At 43.5% G+C, this 17,785-nt stretch overlaps 1 protein-coding gene across 5 annotated transcripts in view; it reads right to left on the bottom strand.

The window, feature by feature from the left end:
- LOC309356858 (protein FAM169B-like) overlaps nucleotides 1-17,785 on the bottom strand; it is a 52,781-nt gene that overhangs the window by 11,775 nt on the left and 23,221 nt on the right. For all 5 annotated transcript variants that reach the window (XR_014162902.1, XM_081888713.1, XM_081888712.1 and 2 more), the window contains 5 exons: nucleotides 14,788-14,873; nucleotides 10,578-10,752; nucleotides 6,108-6,290; nucleotides 3,882-4,010; nucleotides 1,631-1,707 (listed from right to left, as the gene is read on the bottom strand). Coding sequence is in view for 4 of the 5 variants with exons in the window: in XM_081888713.1 (XP_081744839.1) it covers nucleotides 1,631-1,707; nucleotides 3,882-4,010; nucleotides 6,108-6,290; nucleotides 10,578-10,752; nucleotides 14,788-14,873 (650 nt within the window). In the remaining variant the exon portion in view is untranslated. The remainder of the gene's footprint in view (nucleotides 1-1,630; nucleotides 1,708-3,881; nucleotides 4,011-6,107; nucleotides 6,291-10,577; nucleotides 10,753-14,787; nucleotides 14,874-17,785) is intronic.

Raw genomic sequence — 17,785 nt, forward strand, 5'->3', positions numbered from 1 at the left:
TTTTAAAATTTCTATACCCATACTCTATACCCAAGTTTTTGATGGCTGAAAGATATTGGGCATGGCAATCATGATCAATAATTGTGAGGGTATATGAATGCTTTTAAATATTTTTAAATGCTCTAAAAAAATTAATTTAGATAGAGACAAACTTGAGAAAGATGGGCAAAAAAAAAAAGATACTAATCATTTGTAATGGTTCTAGGGGTTGCTCGTGCGTAAGCAGGTGCCTATCTCCCTGGCTGGGTGCAAACACCTGGCTGGGCTGCCAAAGTGAACCTCTTCTGTCCGGACAGCCACTCACCCGTGGCTGACTCAATCGCTGGCAGAATCCGTGAGTGGGTGTTTCTTAAACTTCTTCCAGCAAAGAAGTTCTTTGACGCCTAGTCTCCGCCTACCCTCTCTGCGCGAAAGCCTTCTGCGAAGGGAGGGCGTGGGCAACGGAGGACCCCTACTCTCCCCGCTGGTCCCAGGCAAGGAGTCATGGGACCGCCTCGCCACTTCCCCCACCTGCCCCCCTTCTCCACTAATGCTACGCTGATTCTCTTCCCCAGAAGATGGGCTGCTCCTCCCGATCCCTGGACGCTCTCTGGAATCCCTCTGGCTTTTGCGCTCCCCCTCCAGTACTGATGGCAGTTCCCTGACACCATTGAATAAAAGTAATACATAAATCAATAACATAAAATACAAAGCAGAGAAAAAACCTGTACAGCCCCATATCATAAGCATTTCCAAATAAGATAATATTTTAAAGGGATCTGCTGCCTCACTGTCGCTGATGACAAATAGGAGGGAGGTGGACTTCAATGTTTTTAACTATTTTTAAGCCTTTAATTTGTTTTAATTTGATTTTAAATCATACTGTTTCAACATTGTGGTGCTTGCTGCTCTGGGCTCCTTTGGGAAGAAGGGTGGAATATGAATTTAATAAATAAAAAATAGTCTGAAATAGCTCAGTTTAACCGGCCACAGGCCACAAGGTTTTTGAGTCAAAATACAGAGACCCCAAGACTCAGATAACAAGGCTGTCAACCTGTAGCAAGGCTTCCTTAGTCTGATACATGTGGACTGGCTACCATGATATAGCCTTTAGGTGTTATCACACAGAGACACAGGCATCATCATCATCATCATCATCATCATAAATAATAATAATGTGGGGGCTAGTGGGAAAGAAACAACACACTTTGTACTAATCACTCATATATGCTCTTAGTGAGTGAAATGGTAAAAGAGATGCAAACATGTTTGTAAAAACACAGAAGGTTTGGAAAAAATGAACACACAGACACACGCAAAACAACTCATCACGCCATCCCCTTCTTGACTGGTTGACTTTAACACTAATACAGTTAACTCTTAAGTTACAAATTGAATGATCCCTGCTGTTGCACCTCCAACTCAGAGAACCATGAATAATATTGGCCAATTGTTCATGTTTCTCAATTAAAGAAAAGACAAATTTCTTTATATGACTAATTACAATAGTCATATAAATCAGTGGCCTAGCACTAAAACCCCAGCCTTGATGTGGGCGACAAGTTCCCCTGTTCAGGCCTCCTGCTAAAATAATCAGGATTTCAGCAGTTATGAAAAACCAGATTATAAAGTAACTAATTCATCAGCGCACCTGATTCATCCGCCCTTCATCTGATTGCCCAGGTTCATCATTTTGAAGCCTCTTCATGTAGCAGCTCACATCCGACTCTAGAGTGGCACAATCCATTTCCCAGGGCAAAATCATAATAGAAGGAGGTTAGTAGCTCTTCCATGGCAACAGGTATTGCATTTTATTTTATAAAAAGACACACATGCAATTGCAACCACAACCCATATCCAGCTGCGATGACCTGGCCATCTTATTACATGGTGGACTCACAGAAAGTAAAAGTAGCCTTCTTCAACTTGGCTGGGCCATCTGGGCCTGATAGGAGTTGTAGTCCAAAACATTTGGAGTGATCCAGGTTGGGGAAGGCTGAGTTCGAGACTATCTGTTGCTTAACTTGCAAGCAATTTGCTTGAGCTTCTAAGCAACATATTGACAAATACACACTGTTCATGGTATTAGTTTTGACCTTTAAACCTAAATGTGTTAGGGTCAGGTTACTAAGATAAACCTGCCTGATCTTTAAAATCTGCTTCAGATATCTTTCTCTCTGCTCCTTCACTTTCATAGGCTTACATGAACGTTTGGGGGAGGGATTCTGAAAGCAGAAAGAATTTAAAACTGAATTAATTAATTAATTAATTAATTAATTAATTAATTTAATTAACTAGACATTATTGTATATGTGATGGTTCACAACCTAGGCAAACCCATTTGTATGCATAATTAAGGCTGAAATCCTAAGCACTCTTACCTGGGAACAAGCCTCACTGCATACAGTGGGACTTCATTTTGAATAAACATATCAAGGATTGATTGCACAGTAAAAACTCTCCGCATTCTGTCTAGGGTGCAATTTTACAAGTTCGCCACTAGATGCAGCTAGTGCTGCAACACGTAAAACTAGATTTCAGTTTGTGGGGTGGAGGCGAGGGCTTTTCGGGAACATATTAGAATTCCTACAACATTACATAAAGAATATCACTTCATGCAATGCCATCAAGGCATGGATTTCTGTTCACAGTAGTAGTAGCTTTCCTCTCATCAGAGTTTAAACTCAGCTGTATCTAAGATTTTGCAGCCACTTAAGAGGTATTAAGGGACGCGGGTAGCGCTGTGGGTTAAACCACAGAGCCTAGGACTTGCCAATCAGAAGGTCAGCGGTTCAAATCTCTGCGACGGGGTGAGCTCCCGTTGCTCGGTCCCTGCTCCTGCCAACCTAGCAGTTCGAAAGCACATCAAAGTGCAAGTAGATCAATAGGTACTGCTGTGGCAGGAAGGTAAACAGCGTTCCCATGCGCTGCTCTGGTTCGCCAGAAGTGGCTTAGTCATGCTGGCCACATGACCCGGAAGCTGTATGCCGGCTCCCTCGGCCAATAAAGCGAGATGAGCGCCGCAACCCCAGAGTCGGCCACGACTGGACCTAATGGTCAGGGGTCCCTTTACCCTTTACCTTTAAGAGGTATTAAGTGAAACAGAAATATATACATCCCTAAATAAACCAACAACATATTACACACGAGGTATCTCATGCTTGCCTTTGGGACACTGAGCTGTTGTTGTTGGCATCTGTTTGTCTCGAGAGATAATGGAGTGTGCCTCTGGGGGTGAAGGCAAACTGCTATGTAAGCAGCATCGATGTGGCTTCCCTGGGGCACAAGCATGGAGGTCCTAGGCTGCCCAGATTATAAAATCCATCTCGGATGTTTAGAGCAAACAGCCAAGGGAGGCCCAATTTGGACTGGGTTCCCAATGCCTGCTACTTGTTTAAAACACACAGTCATGCAGTTGCTAATTGCATGAATGAACGGTGTCCTGTCTAGTTTGGTCCTTATTCATACACTTATAGGTCCTACAGAATTAGTCAATTGACTCTAGCACGCCTAACACAGAGAAAAATCCCACAAGAACAAGGAAGGGGTTAAACTGGAGGTGAAGGATCCCATGTTAGACAAGGCAGGGATCCATGTAGCGATTTCAGCTCTGGGTGAATTTATGATCAATGCTCTAGATGAGACCACCGGCTGACCAGGAGAGCAGCAGAATGTTCAGTTCTGATTCAGTGTAGGCTAGTTTTTTTGTCCCCAACCCTACAGACTAACCATCACAGGTTCTGTATCATCTTTCTGTACCAGTTACAGAAAGCAGCTCCGAATTCCGACTTAACACACCACTTAAACATCGCCCAGAAAATCCTCCTCAGTTTTACTTTCGTCCATTAAGCTTAAAATTAACAGATGTGATGCAGCACAGCCCTCACTGCTCTTTAACTCACTTTTCTGAAGCTTTTGTTCCATCTGAATCTTCAGCCAGATACTAACACGCTGGCTCCAGTCTCCCGGGGCTTCTACTTCCCACAGTCGAGACTGTTCCTCTGGATGGGTCTCCAAGAATCTCTGGCAAACTAAGCAGGAAAGTTGACTTGTTCAAGGTGAAACAAGTAGAAACTAAGAATTACTAAGAATGCCTACTATCTTAACCTGCCCTCCCGTAACTATTAATATTATTACATATTATTTATAAAGTGCCAAACACTGTACTAGACACTGTACTCATTAAAAGCAAATACAGTGGTACCTCGGGTTATGTACTTAATTCGTTCCAGAGGTCCGTTCTTAACCTGAAACTGTTCTTAACCTGAAGCACCACTTTAGCTAATGGCGCCTTCTGCTGCCACCACGCCACCAGAGCACGATTTCTGTTCTCATCCTGAAGCAAAGTTCTTCACCCAAGGTACTATTTCTGGGTTGGCGGAGTCTGTAACCTGAAGCGTATGTAACCTGAAGTGTATGTAACCCGAGATACCACTGCATATACAAATACATTTTGAAAAATGAGCAAGGTTCGTTGCAGGACTTGAAACACAACAACAACAACAACAACAACAACAACAACAACAACAACAACAACAATAATAATAATAATTTATTATTTATACCCCGCCCATCTGGCTGGGTTTCCCCAGCCACTCTGGGCGGCTTCCAACTGAATATTAAAAACAGTACAGCATCAGACATTAAAAACTTCCCTAAAGAGGGCTGCCTTCAGTTGTCTTTTAAAAGTAAAATAGTTGTTTATTGCCTTGACATCTGCTGGGAGGGCGTTCCACAGGGCAGGTGCCACTACCGAGAAGGCCCTCTGTCTGGTTCCCTGTAACCTTACTTCTTGCACTGGGGGAACCGCCAGAAGGCCCTCGGCGCTCAGTTAAATAAGGACTGAATACACCACCCATTATATACAGGTCTCTTAACTGCTACTGCATCCTGGCCAGCAGTGCAGTTCAGTAAGTTTCAATTCTGGACTTAAGAGTCTTAGTGCAGGTTCCTTAGATGGCGAACTACATGACTTCATTGACTTCAAAATATAGTAAGCTACAGTTGCTGTGTTTGAACGGCCTCCTGTTTATTCAGAACAGAAGAACCTTGCTGGATCAGACCAGAGGTCTGTTTAGTTCAGTATCCTGTTTGTACAGTGGCCAACCAGATGCTTATAGGATGTCTGTCCCCAAGTTCTATTTTTATAAGACAGTGAGATAAACTTTTCTCTGTCTACTTTATGACCTCTATCATGTCTCCTCTTGTCTCAAAATAACACCTCAAAATTGCATTTAGAATTTTGTATCAAGCAAGTTAAGGAAATTCTATTTTATCTTGGGATGGACTTACACTGCTCTACAGATTGCATGAGACAAAGTGGGGAAATCTATCATTTTACTTATGTAATGGACCATTACAGAACAACAATTTGAGTATTTTTATTTATATCTGAGCATTTGGAGCAGTCTGAAAGAATGTAAAGATCAGTCTGGGAATTCTGAAGTTTCTTGTGCAACAATTAGGTCTATAACAATGTTTGGAAACCAGTGAGCAGCCTTGTCAAAAAGAGCTTATTTATGTCTTCCGCTCAAACTGAGTTTTTCTTTACAGCAGTGTCTGGGGCCTTTTTTTTTAATAAAAAAAATTAAGGGCTTGCCTCAGTAGATGCTGCACAGCTGTTTATAATGAGAAGTAACTCAATAGACTTGGCCTCACATCATACCATTTTCAATAAGGACAAGTTAAAATAGATTGTATTGGTTTGATGAAAGAATGCACTATTGAGATTAAAGCCTAGGAACCACCAATACCATCTCATTTATGTATTTATTTCACACCTAAATGTATACCACAGACTTCTTGTCTTCCAACTTTTGCAGCCACACCCTGAAATGAACTGCTGATCTAAACCAAAATAATCCCTGGGGCCTAGCCCTCCCATAAAGTGACGTATCGTTTATGACATTAGATAACACAAAACATGCTAGCTGTTTGTTGAAATTCTGACCGTACATTAATGTTTTCATAGCAGAGTGGATGCACATTCATGTGAGAGATTTCTGCCTGCAAAATAAAATCACTTAAAATATACAAAATATTATAGATACACAGGCAGAAAGCCTCTTTATGCTTCCTACAAACCATTATGACCTTTTAAGCCAATGTTTCTAAACCAAGTCATTTACCTTGGTACATGACAGCAGAAACAGGACAGCTGAGTCCCAGGGCAACTTCAGCTGCAAATGTCTGACAAAAATCATGCAGCATTTTCATACCAACTCCACCTCTTCTAAACTTTTTTCGGACAAACATTGTGTCCAAAACTGGGAGCATGTAGCATTGGCTGGAGTACCCATCACACAGGCTTCCTGGAAGCAGAAAACAACATTGCCTGTAATTAAACTTTATTCCAAACACAGCTCATGAATGAGTTTATTAAAATCACTATGAAGCTGTAGACAGAAAGCTGGATTTAAAACCATGCAGCTTGCTGGGTGGACTAGTATAAACACCAAGAAACTGCCCTTTAGACTCCAGCTCAAAACACAGCTCTGGTTCCAGGCTGCAGCTCCTGTAATAGATGGGAAGGATCCTGAGTTGGAAAAGCCCCATCCCAGGTCTGGATTCTGTGACCTTGACCTGGCTCTGACATATGGCAAAAGAGTAGTATTTCCATATGAAATATATCACAGCAGCGTTCTCTCCCCTGTGGTTTTTGAAAATCAATGTGTACATTATACACAGTATATTTCTTTCTATTATACAACAGGCTGATTCTTCTTACTCCTACTACTTTTTGAAAAACGCTGCTCACACACAACACTGACTGCCAATCAGCTACTGGGCCATGTTCAAGATCTTGTTAACATATAAAACCCTGAAGAACTTGGGACCAGGTTACTTGAAAGCAGTGGCGTAGCGTGGGGGGTGCAGGGGGGGGCCGGCCACACCGGGCGCAACATCTGGGGGGGGCATGCTCGCACTCGCAGCTCTCTGCCCCTACCTGGCAGGGGCGCAAATTACTTGCCTTGCCCCAGGTGCTGACAACCCACGCTACGCCACTGCTTGAAAGACTGCCTGACTGCCCCCATGTAGACCTGTAAGATCACTTAGTTCACCTGGAGAAACTCTTTATGTGGCACAGCACCCTACAGAGTATCATAGGGTGGTGACCCAGAAGCAGGAATTATCAGTTGTTGCCCCTGTACTGTGGAATACCTTCCCCTCTGTCATATGTGAAGTAGCAACTGTCAGTGGTTTCAGGTATCTTGTAAAAAACTTATCTTTTTGCCCAGGCTTTTGCTGACATTGCATCCTGTTCTGCATGTCTGAACCTTCTGAATTCCTGTTTTATTCGCTTTATGTTTGCTGTTTCACTGGTTTTAGGCTGTGTTTCTGTTTTAGTGTTTAGTTTTTTCAAACACTTAAGAGATTTCTGAAATATTAAGCAGTATAAAAATGCTTTTAAAAAAGGAATGAACATAGACCCTTTCAGGCCTATTAACAGCTAAAATCAGACCCAAACAACATGTGACCCCTTCATGCCCATCAGAGCCACAACTCCCCTCCTGTTTTGCTGCAATCACACACACAGCTGATCACAAAACAAGTATTGTGAACAATGTTGAGCTTGGTGGATGACATGTTCTGCAGGCCCAGCTAAATTGGGAGCTCATGGTTTCAGAGAAGCAAGCTCCCATTTCTTCCCTTGATCTCACAGGCAGGTTAACTGGCAACCATGTTATCCTTCAAGACCAGCCACGAATAGCATCATCTTCTCTTTTCTGTTCCATTTATGAGGACAGCCCAGTTATTTGAATGTCCAAGAATCCTGCTGCATAAGGCTCCCTTAGGGTGGGACTCATTGCCCTCCAATTACTCATAAGATCAAGCATATGGGCACAGCTAATAAAAGCATTAGGCCCCTGCGTGAGCCAAGAAACCCAGCACATCCTGGACTGGCCAGCAGCCCGGCAGAGATGTCAGATTCTGGCAACATGAGCCCATTCATTTTGGGATGCTGACAAAGGTTTTGCTTCAAGATCTGCAATAGCCTTAAAAGGGGACTGTAGAATTGCTAGCAGGCTCACCAATCCTGTTGTCATCCTATAGAGTTTCTTACTATTTCACTTCTTAATTTGATAGAATCTTGTAAACACCTGGAATAAGGTTGGGGAGCTAAAGGATCAGCTCAATTAAATCAGCTCAATTAAACAGTTGATCATCCTGCTTTAGGAACCTCAGGCCAAGGATGAAATGTGGCCCCTCTGGGCCTCTCTCTTCAGCCCTTGGGACTCTTTCCCTAGGCCACACTCCTCACTGGCCTTGCTTCACATCCTGTTGAGTGTTTTCTTCTGGCTAAAATGCACCCTTGAGTTCTGATAATCTTCTTGCTTTTCTGGAGAGAGATTACATTCCTTCGATGGAGTTACATTCCTTCTAAACAGTTACATTCCTTCTAAAGGAGTAGGAATGTAGCTTGAGGTGCTTCTGGATACAACTTTGTCATTGGAGACCCAAGTGACCTCAGTGGCTGGGAGCACCTTTTATCATCTGTCATATTCACTAGCTACAACTGTATTTGGAAAACGATAACTTAGGCACCATCATCCATGCACTGGTACCCTTAAGACTTGATTACTGCAATGCACTCTGCGTGGGGCTGCCTTTGGCCCTGGTCGAGACGCTCCATGCATTGGCTGCCCATATCCTACCAGTCCAGGTTAAAGGTTCTTGGGTTGATACAAACACTGAACAACTGGGATACAAGATGCCCTAAGGCCTGCCTCAGCCTTTACATCCCAACGCAATCACTTTGTACACATTTTAAAGACACCCCCCTCACTAATGCTGAATGTGCAGCTGACAAGGGCACAACACACTGTTGGGCATATCAGAATCAGAAGGCATGGCAACTGAGCACATTCCTGCTCCCCAACACATAGTCACTGAATTGAAAGGAAGGGGAGAGGTGGTATGACGACTTCTCTTACTCTCTGGGTGTACACACTGAGTGTTATGGGCAAGGGAAATGACAAGCGGAGTCAACGGATGCCATCACAGAAGGCAGTCTTTGTGAAGTCTGCTTCTTCAGGGCCTTTAATCTGTTTGGTTAGGTCACGCATGCTAAATGACTAACCTGTGAGCCAGCAGAATGGTAAACAGCAATTACAAGGGCAGAGAAAAGAGACAGCCATTAACGCTCTCAAACATCCAAAAGCTCAGGAAAAGCCCAACCCCATCCTGCCCCACATCTGAAAGACTCAAACCAAACAAAATTGCACATTCCAGTTAGTTCCCTGATTAACAAGCTGGCTTGGCAGACACTTGTCCAGAGAGACCTTCTGCAGACAGAGCCCTTGTGTAACAGGAGAGAATGTTTCTGCTGAATGGTACCCAAAGTCAACCCATTGTGTGATTTGTGTACAGACACACACACACACGCCTACACAAAACCCAAAAGAGAGAGCAAAATCTCCAGCTTCAAATAAAACTAAGAAGGCATGGCTTGGTGTGTATGTAGATACACACACACACACACACAAACACATTGTATATTTGTTTAATTCTTAGTATATTTGAAGCTTTGTATCTAATGCAAAAATAAAAATGCATGCATTAGTAGAAAGAGACAGAAAGAAAAGATGATGCTTGGAATCTGATGGAACCGCTATAGCCATCTAAACCAAGCCCCCTACCCTCTGCCAGCAGAGGAAACAAAAACCCAGAGCGAAGGTAAATGGAATGGAGTATCCTGAAAAGGGTATGGATGGCTGACCAGCCCAGCTGAAACCCTGCATAGCTGCCCATCAACTAATATTCCCAGGGAGGTGTAAGAATAAAACAATTAAAAATACATCATATACCATGTTCTATGACAAGACTGCTGTTTCTTTATACACACTTTGCATCAGCTCCTCTTGCTAGTTAGTTGAGGAAGCAGAAGTCAACATCCTCCTCAAGCTCCTTTTGCTATCCCAACCAAAGCACTCAAGAGAGATCTCTGTATCAAGAAACAATCTTTTAACAATTAGCTCACACAGTTAGCTAAGGAATGAATGGCTAGCCAGTAGCTGCACTATGAATTATAAAGAAAAGCCAAAGAACCACAACACATGTTCTTAAAACAAATTGTAATATATCCAAGCCTTTAACAATTTTCGAAGACTGGCTACATTAAGATCAGCGGCAGGGATTGTGTGACTATAGCGATGTTGTTGGACTGCAACTCCCATCAGCTCCAGCTAATGGTAAGGGTGATGGGTGTTGGAGTCCTGCAAGGGCCACACATTCCCTATCTAAATAGGGTTTAGATAACCCTGTTTTGGGATTATTAAGTCAATATATGTTTTGCCCAAGCAAACAGCTCACTTGCAATCTAACCCAGAAGTCTCCAATTAACAACTTACCAGGTTCAGAAAAACCCAGCATTTTCAAACATAGTTTAAAGTTGGTTTAAGATCCTGGCTTGTTACAACGCTGGTGGGCCACAGTTTCTCAGTTTGCATGAAGGGGAAAACCAGGAGTAATTGGAGACTTCTGGCTCTGGTTGTTGTGAATATTAAGCTGAGATAGGATTCTCCAAACCAAGCCAACCATCTAAAATGGTGCCCTTCATTTTCCTCAGTATGCCTGCATGAATAAAACAAGTGTACCTTTCACTTTTACGGTGTAAAAGGCAGCTGCATCTCCACTCCTCCAAAATATTTTGGCACACTCTTTCTCAGAATGAGGCACAAAGAGCACATCGTGAGTCAAACTCCTCTCTAGCATTCCAAAAATAATGACGTTAAGCACAAAGAGGACAATTCTTTCTTCAAATGTCTGGACCTTACAAAACAAATAGGGGCAGGGGAGGGAAGAAAATAAGAGAAATCAAAACATTCTGGTTCCCAGTAAAAGTGCTTTACATTTGTTGGTGTTGGTGATTTGTGTGATGTTAAAATACAGTGGTGCCCCGCAAGACGAATGCCTCGCTAAACGAAAAACCCGCAAGACGAAAGGGTTTTCCGATTTTTTAGCGGCTTCGCAAGACGAATTTCCCTATGGGCTTGCTTCGCAAGACGAAAGCCCATAGGGAAATCTCCGGGACAGCGGGGAACCCTCCCCCCACCGCAAGCCCCGGGAAGAGAGGAGAAGCTGCGCGCCTTCCCCTCTGTTCCCGGACCTGTCCTGAAGGCTTGCGGTGGGAGGTCCGGGAACAGAGGAGAAGGCGCACAGCTTCTCCTCTCTTCCCAGGGCTTGCGGTGGGAGGAGGGTTTTTCCTCCCCACCGCCAACATTCAGAAGGCTGTTCTGAAGGCCGGCGGTGGGAAGAAAAGCCCTTCTCCCGCCTCCAGAAGAGTTCCCCGCAGGGCTCCCCAAGCTGTGAATGTCTGCCGCGCGCAAGGGGCACTCTGCTTAAGAGCGCCCCTCATGCAGGGCAGCAGGCTGCTATCCGCAGCTTGGAGAGCCCTGTGGGGAAGTCCGGCAGGGCTCCCCAAGCTGTGAATGTCTGCCGCGCACGAGGGGCGCTCTGCTTAAGAGCGCCCCTTGTGCGGGGCAGCAGGCTGCTATCCGCAGCTTGGAGAGCCCCGCGGGGAAGTCCTGAAGGGCTCCCCAAGCTGCGAATGTCTGCCCCGTGCGAGGGGTCCTCTGCTTAAGAGCGCCCCTTGTGCGGGGCAGCAGGCTGCTATCCGCAGCTTGGAAAGCCCTGCGGGGAAGTCCTGAAGGGCTCCCCAAGCTGCAGAAGTCTGCCCCGCACGAGGGGCGCTCTGCTTCAGAGCTCCCTCGCACCGGGCAGCAGGCTGCTGTCCGCAGCCTAGGCAGCCCTGCAGGAACTCTTCTGAAGGCTGGCGGCGGGAGAAGGGCTTTTCTTCCCACCGCCAGCCTTCAGAAGGCTGTTCTGAAGCCTGGCGGTGGGGAGAAAAGTCCTCCCCCCCCCCCCAGCCTTCAGAAGAGGTCTGGGGACAGACTGTCCCCGGACCTGGTCTGAAGGCGGTCTCCCTAGGAACGCATTAATTGATTTTCAATGCATTCCTATGGGAAACCGTGCTTCGCAAGACGAAAAACTCGCAAGACGAAAAAACTTGCGGAACGAATTAATTTCGTCTTGCGAGGCACCACTGTATCTAAGGAGGTAAGGTCAGCAGGATGACAAATTTGCCCAAATATATAAGATTTGCACAGGAAATATTCCCAGATTACACACTGTGTAATAAATATGGTTGGAAAACAAGTAAGATTATGACAGAGGGAATCAGGAAAAAAACTGCTGGAAAAGGTGGTTAGGAAGAATTCTGAATTCTTCTTTTTTATCTTTTTTTTATAATGCTTTTTTACTGGCTTCTGTGTTATACCACTGTTTTATGAAACAATTTTATTGCCTTTTGGTTGTACTTTTGTATGCCACTTAGAGATTTTTAAATATTAAGCAATTTAAGTACTTTTAAATAAATAAAACACAAAACAAACTAATTTGCTCTAAAGTTATCAGACATTTGCACATAATAGACTTACTGTATCAAATCAGTTGGGGAATATGTAAAATAAAGAGTTAGTCAGAGAGGTATGTCTAACGGCATTAAATTTAAGAGGAAAACACAGGAAGAATTTTAGATGAGAGAAATCCCTTTAAACAAGAACTCCATAAAAAATGCAATTTATGTTTAAATGGTCCAAGACAGAAGGCATTTGTAAATGGGTGTGTAAGTAACACACTGCGCCAAAGGTTAATAAGGCTGGCTCTTCGTAACAGATGGCCAATCAAGCAACGCTAATGGTAAAGGGCTATTATTGAAAATGAAATAACTCCGTTATCTGATTGTCTTGCCTAGTACCTGGCCAAAGTGGACAGGAATGGAAAAGGAAAAACCAGCAGATAAATGGAAATGGGGCTGAGGAAGATTACTGGTTTTTATAATGTGTGGAACGTGGGGGCATGGATGACAATGGGGAAAGTTGAATTATCCATGGAAAAGCATTTAGAAAGATGCACCCTGAAAGGGCAGAAATGCTTACAGAGTTGTGTGTTTGCATGTATATATGTATATACCGTATTTTTAGCTCTATAAGACACACTTTTTCCCTTCTAAAAAGTAAGGGAAAGTGTGTGTGTGTGTTATGGAGCGAATGCAGGCTGCGCAGCTAAGCCCAAAGCCAGAACAGGGAGACAGAGCGCTGCGCAGCGCTCCGACTTGCTGTTCTAGCTTGGGGTTACCTGCGCAAAGCCTCCGCAAGGCCGTGGGGTGAAGGCACACACCCTAATCTTCCTCTAAGGTCATAGCTGCTTCAGGCCAAAATACACATGATATGTAGTTTGGATCCATTGCTCCGTGTCCGCTTCTCTGGAGCAGCAGAAAACAACCTTTCTCCCTCCTCTATGTGACATCCTTTTATATATTTGAACATGGCTATCATATCACCCCTTAACCTCCTCTTCTCCAGGCTAAACATGCCCAGCTCCCTTAGCCGTTCCTCATAAGGCATCGTTTCCAGGCCTTTGACCATTTTGGTTGCCCTCCTCTGGACACGTTCCAGTTTGTCAGTGTCCTTCTTGAACTGTGGTGCCCAGAACTGGACACAGTACGCCAGGTGAGGTCTGACCAGAGCAGAATACAGTGGCACTATAATTATAGTTAAACAGCATCATGAGTCTTCAGAGACCATTCTCTAAGCTCTGGAATAGGATTGGCTTATTCTTTCCTCCATCTGCACTGCTGACCAACCTCCTGAAGCTGGCATTAGCTCTGCTAGGTACAAAAATACAGGCACAGCACTGTTACCCGAGGAAGACTACTCCCCCAGCACAAGTGATGGGATTAAACTGCTCATGGGAATGGGGTCGAAATTTAACAGAAACAAAAAGAGATTCCCACATGGCCATGATTTCCAGTCTCAGAACCAGTAGGATGTATCACTGGTTTCAAAGCATCTCTGACACTCGGTGCATTGTGCACACTGACACTCGGGGAGTTCCTGCCCCAAGCGTGGAGCTGGAAAGACGGTCAGGTGCTCACTTTCATAGTCACACTGTGCCTTGAGCTTGGTGTATTGTCAGGCAATATTCCATCCTGCCTCCCCTGGAATAGGGCGGTCAAAGCCAACGGCAACTGCAAATTATAGCTAAATACCAAGTCTAGTCAAAACTTGTAGATGCCTGGCCCCAGCATTGAAGTTTTGGTGAGATATATATACATATACTTTGAATTTGAATAAACCAAAGTCCTGTAACCAGTAAAGCGAGATGAGCACCGCAACCCCAGAGTCATCCACGACTGGATCTAACAGTGTCCCTTTACCTTTTATAACCACCTTCAAAGAATGTATGTGAACTAAAAGTATGGGGTGACATGTGTGCCAGTTCTGCCCCCATGCCTGTCCCCTCCACCCCTAACCTTCCCACACTTAGTAGGAAGGTTGAGGGTGGAGTTGGCAGGAATGGCCACACTAGGGATGGGACTAGCATGCTAAGTCCAGCTACATTTTACTCCCTCCTGTGTTCTCGGAATGCTTTAATAGGGTTTAATTAATCAGAAATGTGCTTATCAACATACAATTCCATAAATGGTTGACAGTTCTAGCATCAAGGTACCACCAGCATGTGATGAAAACTCAAAAATGCTATGCCTTCAGGAGAGTTCTCAGATGCAAGAGTTTTGGTCTGTTCCTGCTACTACTCCACACCATTCCAAAATATTCCAATTTCTCTGAAAAGCTAGATATTAAGGAAATCAAGTCATGTATGGATTGTTTCATATAATCCATTCCATACTGTATCAAGTGGGGGCACTAAGCATCACTACCCTATTTAAAAAAGCCAGCACACAATCAACTGAGATCATCTTGCTGACAGATATAAAGGTTTTTAAGTACTGTAAATACCTACCTGTTTCAGCCCCTCCCGGGAATGATCAGCTGTTTTCATTACATCTTCAATAAGCCACCAGGAACTATGCAAATAAATTGCTAATACTAAAAAAGAATGAAATGAAGACGTTTCATTGAAATGGTTGCCACCATGATACCAAGAGCTCATACAAGGTTTCAGCTGTGCTGTCTTCCTCTTGCTGTTGTCAGTTATTTCCATCATCAACTATTCATCAAACCACCCTTTGTATTGTAGGATCCCAGGGCAGTATACAGATGAAAGAATTCAAATCAATATAAATAAGAAAAGGAAATCACAGCAGCAACTATAGAACCAATTCAGCAGCAGACATAGAATTAACCATACCTAGGTTAGAATTCCTCCCCCCGCCCCATGCCACTGGAAATAGATGTGTTCCTGTTGACAATGGAGAATAATCACCAAGGAAGGCAAAAGAACCTCCCAAAGTATTTATCACCACAGGGAAGACCCTCTTTCAAGTCACTTTACAATGGGTCACACCAGTCATGCAGTATAGACATGGGCTTTTTTCTATTTATTTAAAACATTTTATAACACTCTTCCATCAATAATCCAAGGGCAGCTCACAACAATAAAACACAATTCCAAGAAAATCAATGCATTGCAATACATCATAAGCCAATCGCCATGCAGACTGGGTATTTACAACCTACAATGGCAGAGTGACCAGGCAGGCCTTTTGCAAGCACCAGGCAAATGTCAATATTCTGTGTTTTTCCAAATTTTGAGATGAAGCTCTCATCCCAAAGCACATACATTTTTTTAAAAAAATAATATTTTAGGATAAAAGACACTTAGAAATGCCTAAAATAGATTACACATTTAAATACATGTTTCAATGTAAAGTTTTGTTCAGATTTTTTAAAACACCCACCTTAACTTAGAAAGAGGCCAAATAAACTTATAGCTGAACACATGCAAAATTGTCATAGACCATCCATTGCTACTTAAAAGTCATCTCCAACACCTTGAAATGAGTACAGAAGACAACAGGGAAACAACGCAAGCAACTTTTTTTGTTCTTAACTGTCATTTCAATCAAAGAATACTTCCAGAAAGAAAAATACAGTTGTGTGCATCAATGGAAGATCTACATTACTGAGTGAGATAAAACACACCAGGGAACAGAAGCTATACAACATTTAATGGTGGAGGGCAGAATTTATGTACCAGTAAGTGAAATGGAAGAAGTGGTGCATTTCAAACCGCAAAAAGCTTTAACAGGAATGTCATCAATTGCCTATGTTAGCCCCGAGACTGTACAAATGTTCTAATGCACATATATAAGGCTGGTTTCTCTGCACTAGCTCCCAAGTGAGCTTGAAGGGTAAGTGCAATCAGTTAGTTAACCTATAATTTGAATAAATTATTAAAGCATGCACCAAAATGTGTTTACATGCAAGCTGTGAAAGAAAGGGAGAAGGGGAAGCTGCAGATGCCTAATTACAACTAGGCCCATTTCATTACATATTTCACACTCCCTTGCAGAGGGTTTTCATGTGTTTTCTTTATGAAGCATGAGCAGCCCACAAAAGGTTGTATCCAATTGTAGCTCTACATAACTCGTTCTGATGGCGCAAGGATATATGCTTGCTCAACAGAACTTTATCTTCTCCACTCCCTGTGCATTGCCTAAATCTGTTCTAGGTTCTTCCCCAAGCCTCTGGAGCAGATTCAGAGAGGGCATGGGGTTTGCACAGAGGGTGGGCATGAAAATACCATTGCCCAAGCATTAATAATTGTACTAATAGAATGAGTGCACTGGGTACTGCTCCAGAACTCCATCTTCCCACACTAGCCAAGAAATAGGCAATTAGCAATGGTGAACAAGCACCAGACAAATGGGACAAAAGGAGTCCAACGTCAATGAGAGCTGTGTCGATTTAATAGCAAGCAGAGTTTGGCTCTGCCTAAAGAAGCTCTATGCAAAATACATGGAAATGACTTGACTTTTTTATGGCACATTTCCTGTGCTATTCAATAATTTAAAGGAACAGAGGGGAAGTAGTCCAGTAAAGCTGACATAGCAACTGTCACATCATATTGCTTGGATTACTTTGCCTGTACAGATCTCTTTGCGGAAGGAGAGGGAAAGGCTTCTCCATATCCCATATGAAGGTATATTCACCATTAATTTAAAGTGGTGGCTGGTACCCATTGGGACTGCTGTGGCAGAAGGCAAGGAGGCCAATGACAGGCGGAGTCAACTAGGTCTGCCTTTGTCTCCACCCTCCTCCTCCTGCTGCCTGTTGAGGTCCGCAAAGGCAACACTGAGAATGCAGAGGAGAAGGAGAAGGAAGAGGATAGCCAATGTCATCCACTGGACTGGCTGTAAGAAGGCAGGCAGGTGGGAGTTGACTAAGGACACAGTGTGGTTGGTGGGGCAGTGCCCCGTTCACCCTAATGGACAAGCCTCCACTATTAATAAAGTATAATAATATAGTAAACAGATTTTCCCTTAGTGCACTCATGTTCCCATCTAGCCAACTTAAGTCCCCACTTAAGTCCCTTTAGCCCACTTAAGTCCCCACTTAGCCAACCCCACTGAGCCCACTTAAGTCCCCACTTAAGTCCCCTTAGCCCACTTCGGCCCCCTCAAGTTCCATTTAGCCCATTTTGAATACAAAGAAGTCTTACAACACCTTTGTGACCCTCGTTATGGAGAAGGGCATATCAACACCGACACAAAAAACACTGAGAAGAGAGAAGGAAGGGCCTCAAATGCTTTGGACCTGCTTGTGCATTGACAATAGGCAGGACCTTCACTCCATTGTTTTAGAAGACTGGTGACAACTTTTTTTCGTTTCAGCAAGCCTACCCAGACATATAAGTTAGTTACTTATATTTGTTTTCAAAAAAATTATATGTGTTTTATATAATAATAATAATTTATTATTTATACCTCGCCCATCTGGCTGGGTTTCCCCAGCCACTCTGGACGACTTCCAACAAAACACTAAAATACAATAACCTA

Source organism: Podarcis melisellensis (genome assembly GCF_964234715.1).
Source record: "Podarcis melisellensis genome assembly, chromosome: 14".
Lineage (NCBI taxonomy): Eukaryota > Metazoa > Chordata > Lepidosauria > Squamata > Lacertidae > Podarcis > Podarcis melisellensis.